Consider the following 22,046-nt stretch of genomic DNA (forward strand, 5'->3'; position numbering starts at 1 on the left):
AATTTTATCAGTCACCAAAAGAGAGGCCCAGCTTTTCCCACAAACAAAATCAAGCTGCTTCAGTCATTGGATTTCTTGCCTCTTCCACCTGCCATCACTTTCAAAACAAACATGGGGAAGGCAGCATTTTGACTTCCCACAGCAGGTGAAAAAAATACCTACGGCCAGTATTGCAACAACAGTAATTAGAGGAATGCCGGGTATCGTAGAAAGCCGCATAGTTTACAGTATGCAGACTATCTCAGGGTGCAGCCCTTGCTACAGAACTAAGACTCAGTTGTGACTCCAGAAGCCTTCAAATGAAAGGCAGGTTCTGTTGTCAGGAGCACAAGCAGCGGCTTCCCAGGGATGTGAAATGTTTAGTCTCCCATCGGGAGATCATTAGCTAATGGCCACCCTCTAGAGGCTGCTTGTGGGATAGCATTGCGGCTGGCTACAAGTCCTGTCTTCTGCAGATCCGTGAAGAAATAAATGCCTTGTCAAAGCTGGGAACGAAACTGAATAAAACTGGTATTCTGGACAAAGAGTAAAATGGAAGAATATTATGCGACATCTAATTTAAATTCTATGCACTTGTTCTTAAATGTAAAGGGAACAATTCCTACAAAACAGAACAAAGCAAAACCCACAAGCCAAGCAGCCTTTCACTCACTTTGCACAGCTGTGGAGAAACAAACCTTCACTTGTGCTAGATTTGCCTCCCACTTTTGTGTTTGAGCTACACCCATACGGGTGTGTCACTAGTGCTAGGGGAAAAGAGGGAGCTAAAAGTGCCTGGGAGATAGTCTGTGTTATGTTCACCCGCTGTGTGCTGCATATGCCCAGAGTGTTCACAGTCGAACACATTCAATGTTAGGATTGTTGGAGGATGACATCTCAAAAGCACTAAGATAGGCCTCCCTGTTGACAGGAGGAGGGGTGTTGGAACGACTCCCCACTCCAGAATCGGGACTCAGGGCAGGCTGCACATTTTCCGTATATTTCTCTTCCATCTGAGAAGGCAACATCTCCTGCTTCTGCCTGAGATTCTTGAACCGTTTGAGTTTCACGGGATCCTTAATCTCTCTAGCACAGTGCAGCAAAATCAAAATGTCCCGCCGGAATTTGGAACTCATTCCAAAGTAAATGATGGGGTTGTAGAAACTGGCCGACTTTGCAAAGAGACTGGCAAGGATGCTGGTGAGATGCGGCACAGGGGAGCCACAGGCAGACCACATAGAGCTGACGGCGTAGGGAGACCATGCAGTGATAAAGGCTGTGCAAATGACTACGGACACCTACAGGAGAGGAGAAAACAGTGAGAACCATCCATTCACGCACACACACACACCGCATCAGACAGAAGGGACCGTCGAAAAGGCCGAGTTGTGTCAGCGGGTTAACTGGAATCATGGAAATACGATACACTTCTTGACCCCTGGACCATCCTCTTTCTCTTAGCTTGCGTGTCCCTTTTAGACTGCTGGCGTTTTACACTGGGGATCAGTGAACGCAATGGCCTCTGCGGACTGCTCTCTCAGTTGCCAGAAATAAGCAAGAATGGGGGAGGAAGCAGGAGCTCTGGCAGCTGCTCTTTCGTGAGATGGGGGAATCCTAGCCCACCCCTTCTTATATTTACCTCCCAAGTAGCTCTCACATAATGCTGCTTACTGGGCTTTCCTGCATTCTGATAGTTGGGAGGGAGAATAAAAGGGCCAGTATTATTATGTCCCTGCGTAGATTTCTGGAGCGGCCTCATTTGGAAGACTGTGTACAGTTCTGGTCATCGTATCCCCAAAAGGACATTGCAGACCTTGAAAAAAGCACAGAGGAGGGCGACCAAGATAACTGGGGGTTTGGAGCATCTCCCTTTAGACAAAAAATGACTGGGGGGGGGAGAACACATGGTAGAGGTTTATAAAATTATGCATGGGGTGGAGACCTGAGAAAGAGAAATTTTTCTCCCTCTCCCTGAATACTAGAACTTGAATACTAGAATCCTGAAAACTAGAACCAATGAACCAATGAAACTGATGGGCTGTAGGTTCAGGACAGAAAAAGGGAATACTACTTTACGCAGAGAGAATTTTTAAAAAGTGAAATTTGCTGCCAGAGGATGTAGTGATGGACACAGGAATTTTTCAGAGGGGATTAGATAGATGCATGGAGGAGATGTTTATCTATGGTGACTAGCCATAGTGGCTGAGGGGAACTTCCACATTCAGAAACACTAAGCATCTGAATCCCAGAACCAGGAGGCAACATTAGGGGAAACCCTCGGGCTCTCTGCCCTGTTATTGGCTCCCCAGAGGAACAGGATGGCCACCATGTAAGAAAGATTGCTGGACTAGACAGACTATTGGCCTGTTCCAGCAAGGCTCTTCTTATGTTCTGATGGGATTTTAGCTTTTCCCACATTTGCATTCCTGGAATTTGGACTGGAAGGGGATCGTATATACAGAATGCATTTGCACGTGCAGCTTCTCATCCAGCTAACTATAGGCTTGGCTGAAGACTGCATCCAGGCATGAATGGTTTGGAGCATGGACACTTCAGCCATGGATTATCCATAAAAGATTCATTATTTTTCCCCTCAATCTCTATTTTTCTTTGTTCCCCTCCATGATTCAGTTACCAATTTTTCATTTTCTTTATTTTATACTATTAGGTCAAATTTGGAAGCTGTAGACTGGAAAAGAAGACAACTGATCTGTTTTGGATATGCACTTTTAAAATTTCTAGACTGACCCTTGTGACGCTTCGTTCTGTGCGCCTCTGCCTGTCAGTTGGATCGCCCATTCCACTTAATGCATGGCTTGACTTGACGGTATTGATGATGGACACATATGAGAAAAGCATGATAGTCACAGGTAGAAAGAAACAGCAGATGAAAATGGACACTATGTAGGCCTTGTAGATTGCTGAAAAGCTGGCTTTTGCCCAATCTATTTCACACGTTCCATACATGCGATCTAGGAAAAATATAATTTGGTTATTTTTTAAAAAATGATTAATACAAGTTTCTAATCCTTTAAGAGGGGTCTCCAGCCTAGAATTCTTAAGGGAAAAGTTTATTGCAGTGACTTAATGAACTGTAATAAATACAACAATAGGTTTTACTATAATATCTTTTCCATGATCTCTGACTTATAAATGGCCTAGATTCACCATAATCCTTAATGGCTACTGAGAAGGAGTGGACTTGCAGACCCCTTCTCTTCCTTCAGGTTAGTCCTGGGGGAGAGGAGGTTTAGAAAAGCCCTGCAGCTTAATGTATTTTAGAATTAGATTTTTTTGTTTCATTCAGGAAAATCAACCTGCAAAAGCACATTGAAAGTGAATTATCTAACCTGTGTGGAATGTATCCCAAGTCTTTGTTTGTTCCTTTGCTTTGACTCTCTAAAGGTAAAGGCATCCCCTGTGCAAGCACCGAGTCATGTCTGACCCTTGGGGTGACGCCCTCTAGCGTTTTCATGGTAGACTCAATACAGGGTGGTTTGCCGGTGCCTTCCCCAGTCATTACCGTTTACCCCCCAGCAAGCTGGGTACTCATTTTACCGACCTCGGAAGGATGGAAGCTGAGTCAACCTTGAGCCGGCTGCTGGGATTGAACTCCCAGCCTCATGGTCAGACAGCTTCAGACTGCATGTCTGCTGCCTTATCACTCTGCACCACGAGGCTCTTTTGACTCTCTAGGGGTGCTGAAAACAAACTGGGTTGCTTCCACCAACAACTCTGTCTGTGCCTATGTTGCTGTTAAGAGATTCCGCTTAGTTGCTGCACCTCCTCTTACCATGAGCTCAAGGTTGACCTACTGCTGGCTTTCTCAACCAGGCTTTTTGGAATTGCCTGAAATAGATGACTGCTTTAAATAGCTGGTTCTAGATCATATAATTTTAGAACCCTGAAATTCAATTTGTCTACTCTAAGTAAATCATAGAAATGCAACTATTCTCTTAAATACCAGTGTCCATCTGGGAAAATAAATTACTAGATTACTATAGATATCTAATTCAACCCCAGGGTATTACCTGTATAACTGCCCCATCCCAGAACCGGAGCTACTGACCAGAAGAAAGCTGATACCCATATAAAGACAAGGATCACAGAGATGCTGCTGTTGCTGATACAATGCACTGAAACACAAAACAGCACATGCTGCTGACATGTATCACACTTTACAATAATATAATTAAGACATCCAACTGGAATCAAGAAACTTAGATCTATAAATGTGGAAGACCACAAATTCAATTACCTTCATATAATTTCCAAAAATTGCATCGATTACAAAGATGAAATGTCAATCACATAAATACACCATATAACTACACCCACAGCCCAATCCTGTCTCCCAGTGAACACTCAACAAAATATTGGAAGAACACTGCATTCTGCTTTTGAACCTTATTGTTTCAGGCCTTGCCTGTTAATGACATAGATAACTGGTCAAAATGAGACTCAAGAAAACCTGCAAGCATATATTTGTTTTTCACTGTTACAGCATTTAATGTTTCAGCAATGTCCTCACTAAAAAAAAAAAAGCTATCCTTGACAAAAATAAGTTATGAATAAATGGCTTTGCACCATTTAAAATTTTAACACAACATGTATATATATGCTACAAAAATACCTTGCTCAGCTCTCATGTCCATTTTGCTTTGTTTCTCCTTGGGAACATAGGTGCAGATTTTTACCCAAACACCCTCAAATGTTTCATACTCTATCTGTGTCCATACCATAGGTCATACAGCATTCTTCTGGCAATGTTGGTGGGTAGCAATGTTAATTACTTCTCCCCGGTATTTTTCAGATAGCTGTGCTTCTAGGAGCATGCACCTGAGTATCTTGGTTAGGGACAGATTCTTTCTTCTATGCCATTTTGTTCTGGAGTCTATGGATGCTCTGTTCCTTCTATTCCTTCTTTAGTAGTCCTCCATGCCATGACTCATATATTCTCTTCCATTGTCTGTGCAAATGGCCAATGGATTTCTCTGGAACATTATATTTACCATTGCAACATATACCTTTTTTCTCCCATACTTTGATTTTCAACTTGATTAAGTAGGTGACTGTATACTTCGATAAATTATATTCCCACAGGGGCTTCTCTGTCTTTATTGGGCCATATACATCACTATGAATAGTTCCAAAGGGTGCTTTGTCTGGCTTCTCTCATTACTTGTACTAAAACTGGGTTTGGTTTCTTTTTCTTGAATACCCTGTATGCAATCTCTCTCAATATTGCCTTTGATTATCTGTATGTCCCTGGTCAGGCTCTGGCTCTTAATAGCATTATTATTTCTACTAGTAATCAAGCCCGCTGCGACTAATGCAGCGGGTGCTAGGGCAGGCAGCCCCCAGCAGTCGCGCGGAGTGCAGCTGCCGGGGGCTGCCTCGGCCGGTGGCATGATGCGGCGAGAGGCGCTTTGCGCCTCTCGCCGCGTCAGGCCGGCGGCAAGGAAGCAACTGTGAGCCGTGCTCTGCGCGGCTCGCAGTTGCTTCCTTGTTGGAAGGGCGGGAATCGGCCGGGCCAATCGGCAGGCTTTGCGCCTGCCGATTGGCCCGGCCGATGGTCTGTCCAGAGGAAGGGGCCAATCAGGCCCCTTCCTCATCACGGACAAAGCCTGCCCTAACTCCTCCCCCAAAGGGCTTAGCCCTTTATTTAGTCTGCGGCGCCCACGCCGCGGGCGTGTTAAGGATGTTTAAGATGTCTGTGCCACAGCCTAAAAACTTGATCACAATGTTTACTCAAGTTTGTACTCTACATACATTTGTCTAAGGCACATGGCCTCCCAGTTTTAATCAATTTCTCCTTTTGTTTAATGAAACATTTCCCCCCAAATGATATTACCAATTCTTTTGTGCAAACACTCTTATTGAAATCAGGTTGTTTGCCAGTTTTGATACATATAGGCAATTTTCAAAGAGGACCTCTCTAATTTGTCCATTTGGTAGCTTACATTTCACTGTTCCTGACCTAACCCCTTTTGTAGCAACAGACCTTCCATTTGCCACACTTCAAGTCTCTTTCTTATCTTCATCCAGAGTTTCAAAAAAGGCTATGTATCCAGACAGGTGCATGGAGCATGCACTGTCTAAATACCATATGTCACTCTTGGTTGCACCTTAGGCCAATCCATGGCACTTTCTTAAGGATGGCTGTATAAAACTCTTCATTCTGGTCTGTTTTTGAAAGGCACCTGTCTGCTTGGAAGCATTGCAATCCATTAAAAGTTTTTTCCACATGAGTGGCAAATCGTGTTATTCTTGCTGTTTTTATTTAGAGCCATTTCCTTGACACTTGATTCAGCTCTGTCACTGTAGTCCTCAAACTGTTTATGACTTCAGGTTGGTTATTTCAGTTAGAGACAGTTTGCCTCTTGCTTCAATTAAGGATACAGCATTTTCATAATTTTTTGGCAAACAAATTAAAATTAACACAACCAAATCCTGTGCTAGAATCTCTTTGCCAGCATATCAGAATTGTTCAACTAGTTACTTGGAATGGCCACAAAAATTGCATCCCTCTGACATTCTAATGCTAAATAGTTTCTTTTGTATATAAAGCTGACTTTCAGAGATGAATTAACATAAAGCCATTCTAATTCTGACCAGACTGCTTTTGCTGTTTGCATTTGCAAGACTCTTAAAACATCTCTGTCAGTCAAACTTTGATCAAGGCTCCTCAGGCCTTCTCGTTATTAGAACTCCAAGTCTCTTGTTCTGCCTGCTGGTCATCTCCAAGTCTGGGGTCTCTAACAGCATGCCACAGATCCATCTATAGCAGGTGGCTTTTCATTCTCTCTCTCCAAATCAGGAAGTTACCTTCTGTGAACCTATTGAATAGGTAGTTATGCTAAGTGTTATTTTCCCCCCTCTTCTCTTCACCTCAAACACTATCTACTTTATTTTGCAGCCCAGAACCCAGTTGGCAGAGTTTGAATATGCAGAGAGACTGCAGCTACAAGTTGCTTAAAGAATAAAATTATTTTATTTATGAAGAGAAACAACTATCTATAGATACAGAGAGACAGAGATCTAATTATCTAGCTAGCTGTTGTTTGCAGTCATTCTGTTGTTTAATTGCTATTTGGTAGGTCAGCAGGGAGGAAAGATACTCAAAAAGCAGGAAGTCTCCTGTTGAGCCATTCAGGACTGGAGGAGATAATTTGAAAATCATTAAGTTCTTATTCTGTCTATGCTAAATATATATCTCCTCCAATGCCCCCTGATGGACACCCTTTATATTTTGTTCAATTATGCACTCTGCAGATCTTGCATATTCCAATAATCTCTGCATATACACAAGGTGTCCAAACAGTGAACAATGAGACTGATTTCCTATGGTAGTATACTGCTAAATTATTTGGCTTTTCTAAATCTATGAGAAAGTAAATCAGGCTTTAATACAGCAAATCACATAAGATGTGTTTGAAACATCTTACCTTTACTGGGGTGGCAGCCTCTTACGTAGCGAGTCAGACTTATCACTGTGAGTGTATTAATGCTAGCAAGACCAAACAAAAATGTCAGAAATCCATCAATCTGGGGAAAACAGAGCAAAGGAGGTTGTTAGTTCAAATCAAGGGAAGTTATCATCTATATCAGTGGTCCCCAACCTTTTTATCACTGGGGACCACTCAACGCCTTTTACTGAGGCCCGGTGGGGGGGGGGTAGTTTACTCCTCTACTCTCAACCACTGACCTAATGCTCTCTGGTCGCTATGGTAATGTTTAAGCATCCCTTCAAAATAAGATACAGACACGCCACATCAATGAAGTGTGTTGTAAAGGGCTGGGGGAGGGGATGAAGTAAAGGGCCGGGGGGGGGGAGAAGGCGTCCTTCAGGGCCCACCTCCAATTAGTCGAAGAACCACATGTGGTCCGCGGCCCACAGGTTGGGGATCTCTAATCTATATGATCAGTGAACAGGTAGGCATCTCAGAACTAGGGATGCACAGTGTTGTGTGGATCAGTTCATTTAAAATAAGATGTAGAGAAACTGGAGCATGTCCAGAGGATGGCTGCAGAGATGTTAAGGGGTTTGGAGACCAAGTCATATGATGAAAGGTTGAGGGAGCTTGGCCTGATTAGCCTGGAGAGAAGACTACTAAGAGGTGATATGATAACCATCTTCAAATACTTGAAGGGTACTAAGGATGGTGCAGAGTTGTTTTCTGTTGCCCCAGGGGGGCAGACCAGAACCAATGGGTTGAAATTAATCCAAAAGAATTTCCAACTAAACATCTGGAAGAAGTTCCTGACAGCTTAGAGTGATTCCTCAGTGGAATAGGCTTCCTTGGGAGATGGTGGGTTCTCCTTCTTTGGAGGTTTTAAAGCAGAGGCTAGATAGTCATCTGACAGAAATGCTGATTTTATGAATTTAGGCAGATTGTAAGTGGGTGGACAGGAAGGGATTTGCCAGTGTTTGCCTCTTGTGGCCCTTCCTTGCATACCCAGTGAATTGCTGATCATCAATGTGGGTTAGTAGGTGAATTTCCTCCAGGCCAGGCTTAATTCTGGAGATTTTTGGTGTGGTGGGGATCACGGGTATGAAAGTGGGGTTATTGTGGGTGGGCAGGTAGTTGTGAGTGTCCTGCATAGTGCAGTGGGTTGGACTAGAAGAGCTTGGAGGTCCCTCCCAACTCTATGATTCTATGATTCTATGAGGATGAGAGAGAAATTAGTCTCTCTCATTTCTCCCTCCTCTTACCCTCAACAAAGCTGCTGCTGAATTTATTGTACATCAGTAGTGCATTCTGTAGCTTCTTGGCTCCCCAATGTGAAAAGTGCCCCAGAAATTTTAAGCCTTTAGCTGCCCTTCTATTAGGTGACCCTGGCAACAAAAATATTTAGAGCAACCTTTTATAGCATTACTTCCTACTTTTAGAGAGAAAAAGAGCCTTAGCCTTAAATATTAGGCAGGCTGGCAGACAGACGGACAGATGAGTGCTAGTCTTTACAGCAACATCAGTTCCTCCCTATCAGCCGTAAGACACCTCTTATACAGCTAGACACCCTGCTTGTTAAATGCATAAAGTAGCCCACAGATTGTGATCTGGGCATGATTGTTCAGTCTCCCAAATACCTTTAAATGAGATGGAATAAAAGGAAGGTGTCTGCCTGTGTGCAGAGCACTTGTTCCCAATCCTTGTTTGCTTCTGGACATCTGGGATTAAGGAGTATGATTTCCAGATTGAGGATATTATGCAGGCAGCCAAGAGCCTTAGTACTGTTAGAGCATAACCAGCAGCTCTCATATTTTCGTATTTATGGGTGAAACATACATAAGTGACTATGCAGAAATATGCCATTTAACATCATGAATGCTGTAAGTTTGTATATTTTGGTCCTGATTGATGTATCAGGGTTAAGAAAGCAGTACCAGATTTAGTTTCCTAACATATACACCAGATCATAAGGCCCATCTCACCATGAATTATGGTTGCATACATAAACATAAAACTGAATATTAATCTTTTGTATTGTTAGTGACAAAGAATGTTTCATATCTCTACCAAGTAGCTCACTGTTCTTCAGCAATATGTTACTGAAATAATCCCATACTTTCAGGGTTTCTAAGGCCGAAAGTACTTTAGCTTAATAGTAAACAGCAATGGCTCCGGATACAAGCAGATTACAGTGTCTGAGTCCTGATATTATGAGAACAAATTATGTTTGGTTTGGCACTATTAATGGATTAGCTCTTTTGGTCATTGAGTAAAAATAAATGCTCAGACATCATGAACAAATGTGTTTTTTAACTAGGCACAAACCTGCTTAATTATCAGACTTGTGCTCTCCTTCCCCCATTTCAAATGCAAAAGGCCAAAGTTGAAAATGAACCTCTTCAACAAACTACAATTAGCCACATTATTCAAATGTGGACATTTCCATGAACTGAGGTTTTCCTTTTAGCTAATTAGATTATTTAACCATCATTTTGTTTCAGAATTCCAATTATAAATTTCAGTAGGTTAGAGACATGAAGTTGGGGGGGGGGTAAATCTGGGGGAGATAATCCAGGAGGTTTTATCTCTCTCTCTTCTTCTCAGGGGACTTTTTCTGATTTTTCAGATGGAACAATTGAGTAATTTTAAGGAGCACTGAGAAAATTCCTGTGAAATATTAGTATTCTTGATGTTTTGCTCATTTAAGAGAAAATTTAGATAGTGATTATTCCTATGTTCCATTTTTGTTCTATACAGTTATTTTGTCTTGCACTAAAGTAGGTCTTTAAAAGCCCTTGTGAATCTTTTCCAATTAGTGTCTGTGAGAAAGCTTAGTGATTTAACTATCTGAAATCTATTATCTTTGTCTTCAGCAAAACAAGAGACTGTGTGTGTGTTACAGTGGTCTTTCAACTGGTTCGATATTGAGCAAGTTAAGACCTCCTATTCAGGAATTCTATTGTTGACAGACTTATCCTGGAATCTCCAGCTTAGAGTGGCTGTTAATAAAGCAAAACCCTGTCCTAATGCTTTAATTAGGTTCATTCATTATAAGGGAGAAAAGTACATTCCGAGAACTGTGCAGGCATTTAAGAGGAGAGAGGTTTCCCCTCATTCTGTTAAATTTATCATGCTGCACCTCAAATGTTGTCATCTAGACAGAATTCGGTCACATATCCCTGGAAGCAAAAGCATGATTTTGTGTCTTTAATCTGAGACTCAGACTTTTTTCTTTATTTGTTGAGGATGCCATCTTAGCTGCCCTGAAATGGGAAACTTTTCAGTCGGGTTGGATGAAAGCTGTTGATGACACCTCTGATTACTGATGACATGGGTAAACACGGGTAAAACAAAAGTCTTTCCTCTGATTAAAAGGTGAGTTTAAAGGAACTGATTATGAAAATTAGCTATTCAGAGCTCATTGAGTTTGTTCAGCCTTGCCCGTCATTATTTCTCTCCTGAGATTTTACACCTTTGTATACATTATTTAACTACTCCATGCTACTGTAGCCAGCTTGGTGGAGTGTTTAAGAGTAAAGGTAAAGGTAAAGGTATCCCCTGTGCAAGCACCGGGTCATGTCTGACCCTTGGGGTGACGCCCTCTAGCGGTTAAGAGTAGGAGCTTTTAATCTGGTGAGTTGAGTTTGATTCTCTGCTCCCCCACATGCAGCCAGCTGGGTGACTTTAGGCTCGTCACAGCCATGATAGAGCTGTTCTGACCAAGCAGTGATATCAGGGCTCTCTCAGCCTCACCCACCTCACAGGGTGTCTGTTGTGGGGAGAGGAAAGGGAAGGCGATTTGAGACTCCTTTGGGTAGAGAATAGCGACATATAAGAACCAATTCCTCATCATCTTTTTTTATTTGCAAAATTAAATATTTTACCTGCTATGATTTTACAAGGATGATTTTAAAAACAGGCCTTGTTCTGATACAATTTGTTCTTGAGCCCTTAATGAGTGACAATTTTTTCATGTTCTGCTTGAATGCCATTATTATTATTATTATTATTATTATTATTATTATTATTATTATTATTATTATTATTATTATTATTATTATTATTAGAATATTAGGGATTACTACATTAAACCACTTACTATGGATCAGGCACTTCCCTATACTTTGAAATCTTTTATTTTATCAGAGATAATGATCCTAAGATTACTTTGGCAGTAGCAAAATTGTCTCAGTCCTTTTATCCCTTTTATTCCCCCCCTCCAAATTAAGAACACAAAGGTTTTCTGTTATTCAAGATTTAGAAATCAATGAGCTATTAAGGGAATAAAATGAAAAGAAAAGGATAATCCCTGTGCATTCTGCAGACATACTTTCAAGATATGTTTGTGTATTTTAGTAATTCTAGCAACAATAGCATTTCAATGCTGTCTTTATCTTGGACACTAGCATTCATTATCAGTACAAGGAATATGATGTGTGGTCTGACCAGTTTGTTTACTGGAATAATTGCCTTATTTGTTTTAAGGCTTGCTCCCAAGAAAATATACATAGCATTTCAGACTAAATTTATATATGATAAGGAAACAGTGCTTTTTATCACAACTTCAGGAACTGTCTTCTGCTGCCACTGTACTTCACCTAATATAGTGAGGTCACTTTATGAGACTCTTAATTAGTGCCATGACCTTCTGAAGCTAACTATGCATGGATGGAGAGTCTCTTGGTGATACTAGGCACTGCACTTCTCTCCCATGGTAAGCTCACCTAGCCGATTCATTGTTGTTTTAGAAGACTAGTCAAGAATTTTTAATTTCAAAAACTTTGGGATTAATTGTGATTTTAGGCTGGGTTTATTACATATCCTGATTTGATTGTCCGTTTTGCTGCTGTTTTAGTAGCGGTCCCATTTCCCATTTTCTCTGGTTATTTTAATTATGGGGTTGTTTAAATGTTAATTTTTTAAAATTACATTTTAATTGTAGAATTACCAACATAAACAAGGTAGCTGATTGAAGGAAAATTATTCTATTAAAAGAGATGTTTGAAAATGGTGTTATGGATTCACACTGCAGTCTCCATCAATCACAGAAAGAATGTATTTTTAAAGATGGACAAGGGAAATAAAACAAAACAGTTACTTATGCAACACTTGAGATACTGGGCTATATTCTTGGGGCCTGAGGCTTAGGACATAAGATCTGCACAGTGGGAAAGAGGTGTGCATAGAACAGCATTTGTTGCTTCTGCTACAGTATTCCAGCATGATTTTATTGAGCACTGAACATCCAAATCATTCAAACACAGAAATTCTTTCATAGAAGTTATAGAGCAGCCAAGATTCTTTTCAATATTTACAGTATCTCAATTTTTGGAACAGAATGCTGGGGACCAAGCAAGAGTTTCCAGGCTAGGTTTCCCTTGCTGCATTAGGGAACTTTTTGTCTTCAGCCATTTAGTTTACCTTGAAGAAATTCCATTAATCAGGATGCTGAAATGAGCTGAATGAACTTACACAGTGTGTACTCTCAACATTTTTACCACCTGTTTTATCTGTTAATGCTCTTAGGACTGTCAGATCCAAGGTTTGCCTGTCAATTACTTCCATCTCACACAAATGTTAGGAATAATGAACTATGTATAGGCAAGCATTTCAGTGAATATCTGGCCTTCAGTTACTATTCTATTATGTTTGAGAATCACTGATTCTATTACATTTGAGAATCACTGATTCTCAACTGCTGTTAAATTCTAGTTTTGTTACTACTTTTGATATCAGGCAAGGCATGTCTTTAAATCTGTGTCATAACGGACACTGAATATACAGTAACTATTCTATAACTGGAAGTCCCTTCTTCTAGAGACTCAACCAAATGCTATGATATCTATAATGGTTTCAAGACATTTTTAGGACTAACTTTGAGTTAGCTCAGTTAAGTTTCCTGACTACATCTTGGTATTTTAAGATTTTTAAGCTGCTTCAATGCCTGGTGACTGGGAATAGAGGGGGGTAGTACTTATAGAGCAGCCAAATATTATTTCTCTGGGGCCAGTAAAGGCTTGTATCATGGACATCCTTTCCCCCTTCATTACAATCCCATCCCTTAGATATAAATAAGTAATTTTCCCTATTATTTAAAAACTGGAATGGACCATGACTACATTTGTATATAATGAACAAACTCTGGTTTGTTTGCAAATAAAATAGGCCTAGTTTATTCTTGGGCTAGCACACTCCCTTGTTGTTTTCTCCATCCATCATGTTTAAGAGATGAACCTGAAGACTTCCTGAAAGAATTGAGGGGGTGGGGCAGCAGGAATCACTGGAAACTCTGTGGTAAATTCATAAGCATACAATGGGGATGATTGGTGGGAAACCTGCCACTATGGCAACCCTACTAGTTTAGGAAATCTAACTACAGTTTTTTGTGATGTTCAAACAAAGACACTTTAATAAATTGTGAAACGTTTCATATGTATATAATCCCAGTTTATAGTTAAGAAAATAAACCACAGTTTGTTAAAGCACTCCAGGGTGAATATCACAGCAGAATAATTTTTTGAGCCCTAAATTACACAGATACAATGCTTCCTTCCTGTTCATAGCTTAAACATTTATTCATCTTGAAAAAAGAACTAAACCAAATAATACCCTGATAGATCCTTGACTAGATCATTGGTATGTTTTTCCTTTGTAAATAGAAGTCAAAGGAGGACCTAGATTAGATTTGAATCATGGTGCAGTTGGTATTTTCCCAACTTCCAACAGCTCCATAGATTTGATATAAACTTGCTGACACCATGCTGACACCAATTTTAGGCAAATAGTAGCTTCACAAGGCTATTTGAGGTCAAGAGAAAGCCTCCCGCCATGTTGCAAAACCTATCCAAATTAGGACCTTCGCAGTATCTATTTACAAAGGAGATTCAATCATAGATCTTCCAGTGTCTTCTTCTGTTTGAACCTCACTTTATAAATGACTAATGTTTAGTATGACACATGGTCTTTTACAGAATTTCATAAGCCAAAAATTAGTGTGTGTAGAGGGGTCCCAATTGTTGTTTCCTAGGAATGAGATAAAATAAGTTACTGTATCCTGCATATTTTCTGAAGATCTCAAAATCTGTTCATAGTCTTTTTTTTTTTGCTTTTGAATTCAGCTCTCAATTTTAGATAAGAAAGGAGTAGAACAATACAATAAAAAATTAGATTTTAATGGTTCAAGATCATTTTAAAAGTAATTTGTTCAAACTGAGTCCCTGTTGCTTCCCTTGCATGGATGTTAATTAATCCACATGTTGGCAGACTCTGTAAAGGCAAAAGGTTAAACACACTGAGTGAACAAACTGTTCCTTGAGGACCTCTAGGTCAGTTTTGACATACACTGGCAAGGCAACCTGAGAAGATAAACAGAGCTCTGGACTTGGTGGGATTTGAAAAAGAATTGTATGTGTGCACAATTCTCAGAATGGCTTTAGAGGCTTTGATCTATTGGCAGCACAGAACCCAAGTTTCTGGCCCAAGTTCAATTATTTAGGTGTTTATTAGGGTTCCCAAGTCCCTCCTGGCAACCTATGGGAGATGGAGGGGACTTACTAGAAGAAAGGTCAGGGCCACATTGCCAGCATCACATGGGAAGTGATGTCATCTTGCTAGTGACTTCTGGGTGATGCTCTGGTATTTGGGCAAAAAATGTATGGTAAAACTGGCATCCACCACAGAATTATTGCACAAATACCTGTGCACTCCTGTAAGTCATTTCTGTGATTTCTGGTACAATACCAGCAACATGGCTTAGACCTTCTTCTTTCTACAGGTATGTCCGCCTCCACTTGCCAGTTGATTGGTAGCTGGAGGCAAGTCCTGGTGGATTCTTTATTTTTATTTTATTTGTTTATATGCCACCCTACCCAGCAGGCCAGATCTGGATTTCTATTTCCCTCCTTGGGGGGGAGGGCATGTCTGGGAAGCATAGTATTTATTCAGAATATTAAAATAGGACCCTCACCATTTTATAGGAGGCATGAACCCTTAGGAATCAGTGCCCCACATTTCCTCTTTATTGAACCTCTTTATCCACAGTTGTTCACACATATTTCCCATGATCCAGTGACAACAAATAAAGTTAGCAAAAATTCAGACAGAGCAAGAAAAAGCCAAAATTGAAGAACAACAATTGGAATTAGCTAAAACAGCACAACAGGAAAGAGAGAGAGAAGTAGAGGGGACATACAACAAAAGAGAGAAGCAGAGATTCTACGAGAGTTATCTTTCCCAGCTTCATTACCCACCAATATTGAGTTCTTACCTGACAAGTCCATATTGATGTTATAAGAAAGCCATCATCTCTGAATACATTAAAGATTTCAATGATGCCTCGGGAATAGCCAAAGATAGAAATACTAGCATCAGATATGGCCAGGTTAAATGTTAGGTAATCTGTGGGCTGTAGAACAGCTCGCTGCTTGTACAACACAAAAATCACAATGCTGTTTCCAAACCAAGACATCCAACCTGGAATAGAAAATGAAATGAAGAAGAAGAAGAAGAAGAAGAGTTGAGTCTTATATGCCGCTTTTCTCTACCCAAAGGAGGCTCAAAGTGGCTTACAGTTGCCTTCCCTTTCCTCTTCCCACAACAAACCCTGTGGGGTGGGTGAGGCTGAAAGAGCCCTGATATTCCTGCCCGGTCAGAGCAGTTTTCTCATGCTGTGGTGAGCCCAAGGTCACAGAGCTGGCTGCATGTGGGGGAGTGCAGAATTGAACCCAGCTCGCCAGATTAGAAGTCCAAGATCCTTTTTACACATACTACTGCCAAGAAGTCCACACTCCTAACCACTACACCAAGCTGGCTCTCCAAGGTGGTATAAACATAATGTTGCCAACAACAATGGTAAGCCAAGACCAACACGGTTCACAGTAGAAATATGATGTTGGAGCCAAATTGCTAAATCAGAGTTCAGCTCATGGAATGGGCCTCCTACTGCAGCTGGAGCCTATTGAACCTCCCCAAATTCTAATACTTGGAAGAGGAAGTCACAGGCCTTCATTAATAGTATGACGGTGTGTGTGTGTGTGTGTGTGTGTGTGTAAAGTGGTATATACAGAGGATGAGAGCAACTGGCAACATGGCATTTTCTTGGATCTCCACTCACCTTCCCCTTTTGCTAGATATATGGATATGTATGCTAATCTATCAAGGCTAGATGATTTTGCACATCTGTGTCTATTTTGGGGATTCATTTAAGAGATCTGGGGGTTTAAGCCACAATGTGGCATCCCCAGCTTGGGGACTGTGCCCAGGTTCACCCTAGATGCCAAATGGTATCACTCAGAGATAGCTACCCTTGTGGTACCACTAATATGTGTCACTTTTGGGTTTTCCTCATCAGTTTGGACTGTGGGATATATAAAGAGCAACAGGCAGATTGTTCAGTTTCTTGGACCTGCCCCCTTACTTCGTAAATGCTCCTTGGTCTGTAATCAATGAATGCTGTGGCCTGGTTTTTATTCCAAAATGTTGCATTGTGTGTTTTGTGTCTCTCCACAAGACCTCTTCTTTCTGAACCCAAAGCCTGCAATCGTTGATTAGTATTAGTTTTAAAACATAATTCAAAATGCCGTGTTTGATCTTCAAAGCCCCACATGGATTTCCTGAAAGACTACCTTATCATATAAATTTACGTAATGAAGTGTCTGAGAAGGCCCACTCATCATCTTTGTTTCCCTCCTCTGGACACGCTCCAGTTTGTCTACATCCCTCTTCAACTGTGGTGCCCAAAACTGAACACAGTACTCCAAGTGAGGCCGAACCAGAACACAGTAAAGCAGTACCATGATCTGGACACAATACTCTGTTTGATACAGCCTAAAATCCCATTTGCCTTTTTAGCCACCGAGTCACATCTTCAATGTATGGTTAACTAAGATTCCTAGATTCCTTTCACACATACTACTGCCAAGACAAGTCTCCCCCATCTTATATTGGTGTAAATGGTTTTTCCTACGTAAATGCAGAACTTTAAATTTGTCCCTATTGAATTCAGTTTAGCTCACTTCTCAAGCCTATCAAGATCATCCTGTATTCTGATTTGTATAGAAATAGGTATAGAATAATAGAGTTGGAAGGTGCCACACAGGCCATCTAGTCCTACCCCCTGCGCAATGCAGGATCAGCCCAAAGCATCCTAAAGCATCCAAAAAAAGTGTGTATCCAACCTTTGCTTGAAGAATGCCAGTGAGGGGGAGCTCACCACCTCCTCAGGCAGCCTATTCCACTGTTGAACTACTCTGACTGTGAAATTTTTTTCCCTGATATCTAGCCTGTATCATTGTAATTGTAGTTTAAACCCATTACTGCGCGTCTTTCCTCTGCAGCCAACGGAAACAGCATCCTGCCCTCCTTTAAGTCAGTGGTCCCCAACCCGTGGGCCGCGGCCCGGACTGCCGCACACGCGCGTTTGCACTGGGGCTGCCGCAAGTGCACAGGCCCCCGGGCCGCCCTCTCGCCCCACTCCGGAGCAGCGGTCCGCGGCAGCCGAAAGGTTGCAGACCGCTGCTCTAAGTGACAACCTTTCAAATATTTAAAGAGGGCTATCATGTCCCCTCTCAACCTCCTTTTCTCCAGGCTGAGCATTCCCAAGTCCCTCAATCTATCTTCATAGGGCTTGGTCCCTTGGCCCCAGATCATCCTCGTCGCTCTCCTCTGTACCCTTTCAATTTTATCTACGTCCTTCTTGAAGTGAGGCCTCCAGAACTGCACACAGTACTCCAGGTGTGGTCTGACCAGTGCCGTATACAATGGGACTATGACATCTTGTGATTTTGATGTGATGCCCCTGTCGATACAGCCCCAAATGGCATTTGCCTTTTTTACCGCTGCATCACACTGCCTGCTCATGTTTAGTTTACAATCCACAAGTACCCCAAGGTCTCGTTCACACACAGTGTTACCTAGAAGCGTATCCCCCATCCAGTAGGCATGCTTTTCATTTTTCTGACCCAGATGCAGAACTTTACACTTATCTTTATTAAATTGCATCTTGTTCTCATTTGCCCATTTTTCCATTGTGTTCAGATCTCGTTGACCTCTGTCTCTATCTTCTGGAGTATTTGCCAGTCCTCCCAGTTTGGTGTCATCTGCAAACTTGATGAGCAGTCCCTCAACCCCCTCATCTAGATCATTAATAAATATTGTACTGGGCCGAGCACCGAGCCCTGAGGTACCCCGCTACTCACCTCTCTCCAGTCTGATGAAACACCACTGACAACAACTCTTTGAATGCGGTTCTCTAACCAATTCCCTATCCACCTAACTATCTGAAAATCCAGATTGCATTCCTTCAATTTATCCATCAGAACATCATGGGGAACCTTATCAAAAACTTTACTAAAATCCAAGTAAACGGCATCAACCGAATTTCCATGATCCTGCAAATCTGTTACTTGGTCAAAAAAGGAAACCACGTTGGTCTGACAGGACCTGTTGGAGACAAATCCATGCTGACTTGCTTGGATCACCAAATTGTCCTCCAGATGTTTGCAGATAGCTCCCTTTAATATCTGCTCCATTATCTTCCCACAACAGAGGTCAGACTCACTGGTCTGTAGTTTCCAGGGTCATCCTTCCTCCCTTTTTTGAAGATCGGAATAATGTTTGCTCTCTTCCAGTCCTCTGGGACATCTCCAGTCCTTAAAGAGGTCCTGAAGATGATGGACAAGGGTTGTGCAAGTTCTCTGGAAAGTTCTTTGAGCACTCTTGGGTGCATTTCATCCAGCCCAGGGGATTTGAACTCATCAAGTGCAGCTAAATGCCTCTCAACAACCTCTCTGTCCATGTCAACCTGCCACCCAGACACTATCTCTTGGCTACTGCCATCTCTAGATATGCCTAAACCTTTTGACCTGTGGGAAAAAACAGATGTAAAATAGGCGCTGAGCCTTTCTGCTTTCTCTGCATCCTCCGTTAGAGTTTGTCCATCTGCACCCAACAGTGGGCCTATTGCCTCCTTTACTTTACGTTTGCTCCTCAAATAACTGAAAAATATTTTCTTGTTACAGTGGGCTTCTCTGGCCAATCTTAGCTCACTCTCAGCTTTGGCCTTTCTGTTGATTGATCTACAGTGCCTAGTAACCTGTAGGTACTCTTCTTTAGAGCTCTGTCCTTCCCTCCATTTCCTGAACATTTTCCTTTTCTTTCTTAGTTCCTCTTGAAGTTCTCTGTTCATCCAAATATGCTTCTTAGAGCTCCTGCAGTGTTTTCGTCTTTCTGGGATAGTAATTGATTGAGCATGCAATAGCTCTAGTTTGAGTAGCGCCCACCCTTCACATGCTCCCTTCCCTTCCAGCATTCTCGTCCATGGTAGGACACTCATCATGTCTCTGAGTTTATTAAAGTTTGCCCTATGAAAATCCAACATCCACATCTGACTACAAGCTTCCTTGCCTCCCCATCTCAAAAGGAATTCCATGAGGACATGGTCACTTCCCCCTAGGGTCCCCACCTCCTTCACCTCATCCACCAGCTTTAGGATGCTTAGGGCTGATCCTGTGTTGAGCAGGGGGTTGGACTAGATGGCTTGTATGGCCCCTTCCAACTCTATGATTCTATGATTCTATCAGGGGAAGGTCTTGGCCTCTCTGCCCTGCTGTTGGCCATCCAGAGACAGGATGCTGGACCAGATGGACCATTAGCCTGATACAGGAGGGCTTATGTTCTTAAACCTTGCTCTCTGTGCTTCTGCCTTCAGATATAAGGTTGGTGGAAATGGGAGGCAGGCAGCAGCAGCATCACATCATATGTGGAGTGCTCTCCAGGCCCCAATCCTAATCTCTTTTAGGTGACAGGGTAAAACCTTTCTTTTTACCTAGACTTTTAATTAAGGGGTTGATCTTGTGTCATACTTTGTCTAGCCTGCTTGTGTCTTGAGAACAGCTCTATAGGCCTTGTTTTAAGATGCTCAACATTTTATGCTATCTTTATGCTCTGGCTGGGTTTCTAATGCAGAATTTTAATTAATTCATTAATTGCTAAAGATGTTATTATGCTTTAATTTGTGAATTGCCTTAGCAGATTATCTGGAGATGTGGCATAGAAAATTTCTAAATAAACAAACATTTTGTCAGAATTTATTTGGTCTTGCTATGTAAAGCACTGAACCCTGAATCTGTTCTCACAGGGCATGATACCTACTCCCCACCCCCCAGCACATGTGTATCTTTGGGAAGTTGTTAGCAGCAAAAGAGTAAAAAAAGTAGCACAACTACTTGTGCCAAAAATATACAAAGATTGTGTTATGATAATAACCTAAGTTGGGAATCAAAAGTATTCTTTAGAGATGCAGTAATTAAGGGGCTCTTTTTGAAAGGCGAAGCAATTCAGCCATTATGGCACAATGTTTAAAAAAGCGAACTTGCCACACAACGTAAATTTTGTTTCTTTTTAGTCCCCTAAGACTATAAACCTTTATTTATCCCCGAGAGGCATATATTTTAATAAATCATTTTACCAGTTAAACATATTTCACTTAGTCAAAGCTAGCATACAGGTTTTCTGAAGCATCAAATATTTGTTTTTATGGGTGTACATACAATATAAAGAAGATATCTGCTTTGCCAAACAAATCTTCAGTTCTGTCTGGCTGAAGAGCAGCTTGAATCATATGTTGCATGTTCAGTTGCAGGACTCAAGACAATTAGTCCCTTGAAATCAGTATAACTTAACAGGTTTATATCCCGGTGTTTCAGTATGCCTGAATTGTGACTTGATTGACAGCCTTTTTCTTCTCATCCTCCCCTTTCATGTACTTACATTTTTGGTTTTTTAAGATGCTGACTTTATACATATGGATAAAGAAAATGAATTTCAGTTTATATCACCTTGCCCCCTAAAACACAGTAGACATTCCTGTGACATATTATATTTGTGTTTAATTTTGAATTACTTAATTCATGGTGCCATCCTATACACCCTTCGAACACTTAGAAAGGAGTAACTCTGCTTATGGTGGCCCAGTCAAAGCGCAACCTGTACATACCCAGAGCAAGCAGATAGAAGCCAATGACAGTCTCTCCTTGTTCTGTGAAGGGAGTTTCTCTGTTCAGAAAGGTAATGTTGTTGTTCCTCCATGGAGCTTGTGGAGACAATGAGAAAGACATTTTCTGTAGTCTCTGGATCAGAATTTGCCTGTTTCCAAAATCCTAGGGGGGAAAATGGCCCCTGCTTGCTATATTCTTTGGAACTGAGCTGTGAGACTGATGAGGCAGAGGAAAATCCAAGGAGACAAGAAGGAGATTTGCAGCTTGCTGGCTTGCTTGTATTTACTAATCCTATCTATTAATACTAGTGATCTGTGTAGGCAAAGAGATCGGGGTTTTGTCAGTTACCTGGCACTGCAATATACAAGCACACACTTTACTTTTCTTCATCAATTATGTGTATTCGGTCTGAAATGGATGTCAATAAACGTTAAAGGTATTAAATGCAAAGTCAATGCCTTTCAAAATCAAGTAAACATTTCACAACCTCTTTCAGTGGCTTAGTAGACTTACATGACCATAACACATCAGTCTTCAATCAGTGGGGTCAGAATTGTGAAGTTGGCTGTGGCACCTGAGCTGCTGGGTTATGAGCTCCCCCAGAGCTACCATTTTGGAG

The 22,046-nt window shown here is 41.4% G+C and overlaps 1 protein-coding gene across 1 annotated transcript; it reads right to left on the reverse strand.

Annotated features, from left to right (window-relative positions):
* Positions 1-212: 212 nt before the first annotated feature.
* Positions 213-21,770, reverse strand: LOC143838974 (visual pigment-like receptor peropsin). Its single transcript, XM_077340894.1, has 6 exons — positions 21,427-21,770; positions 15,700-15,905; positions 7,428-7,527; positions 4,011-4,115; positions 2,728-2,951; positions 213-1,277 (listed from the first exon to the last, which is right to left on the reverse strand). The coding sequence occupies exons 1-6, from the start codon at positions 21,545-21,547 to the stop codon at positions 831-833; spliced, it is 1,203 nt and encodes a 400-aa protein (XP_077197009.1). The 5' UTR covers positions 21,548-21,770; the 3' UTR covers positions 213-830.
* Positions 21,771-22,046: the final 276 nt, after the last annotated feature.

This window comes from Paroedura picta, chromosome 1 (assembly GCF_049243985.1).
Source record: "Paroedura picta isolate Pp20150507F chromosome 1, Ppicta_v3.0, whole genome shotgun sequence".
Lineage (NCBI taxonomy): Eukaryota > Metazoa > Chordata > Lepidosauria > Squamata > Gekkonidae > Paroedura > Paroedura picta.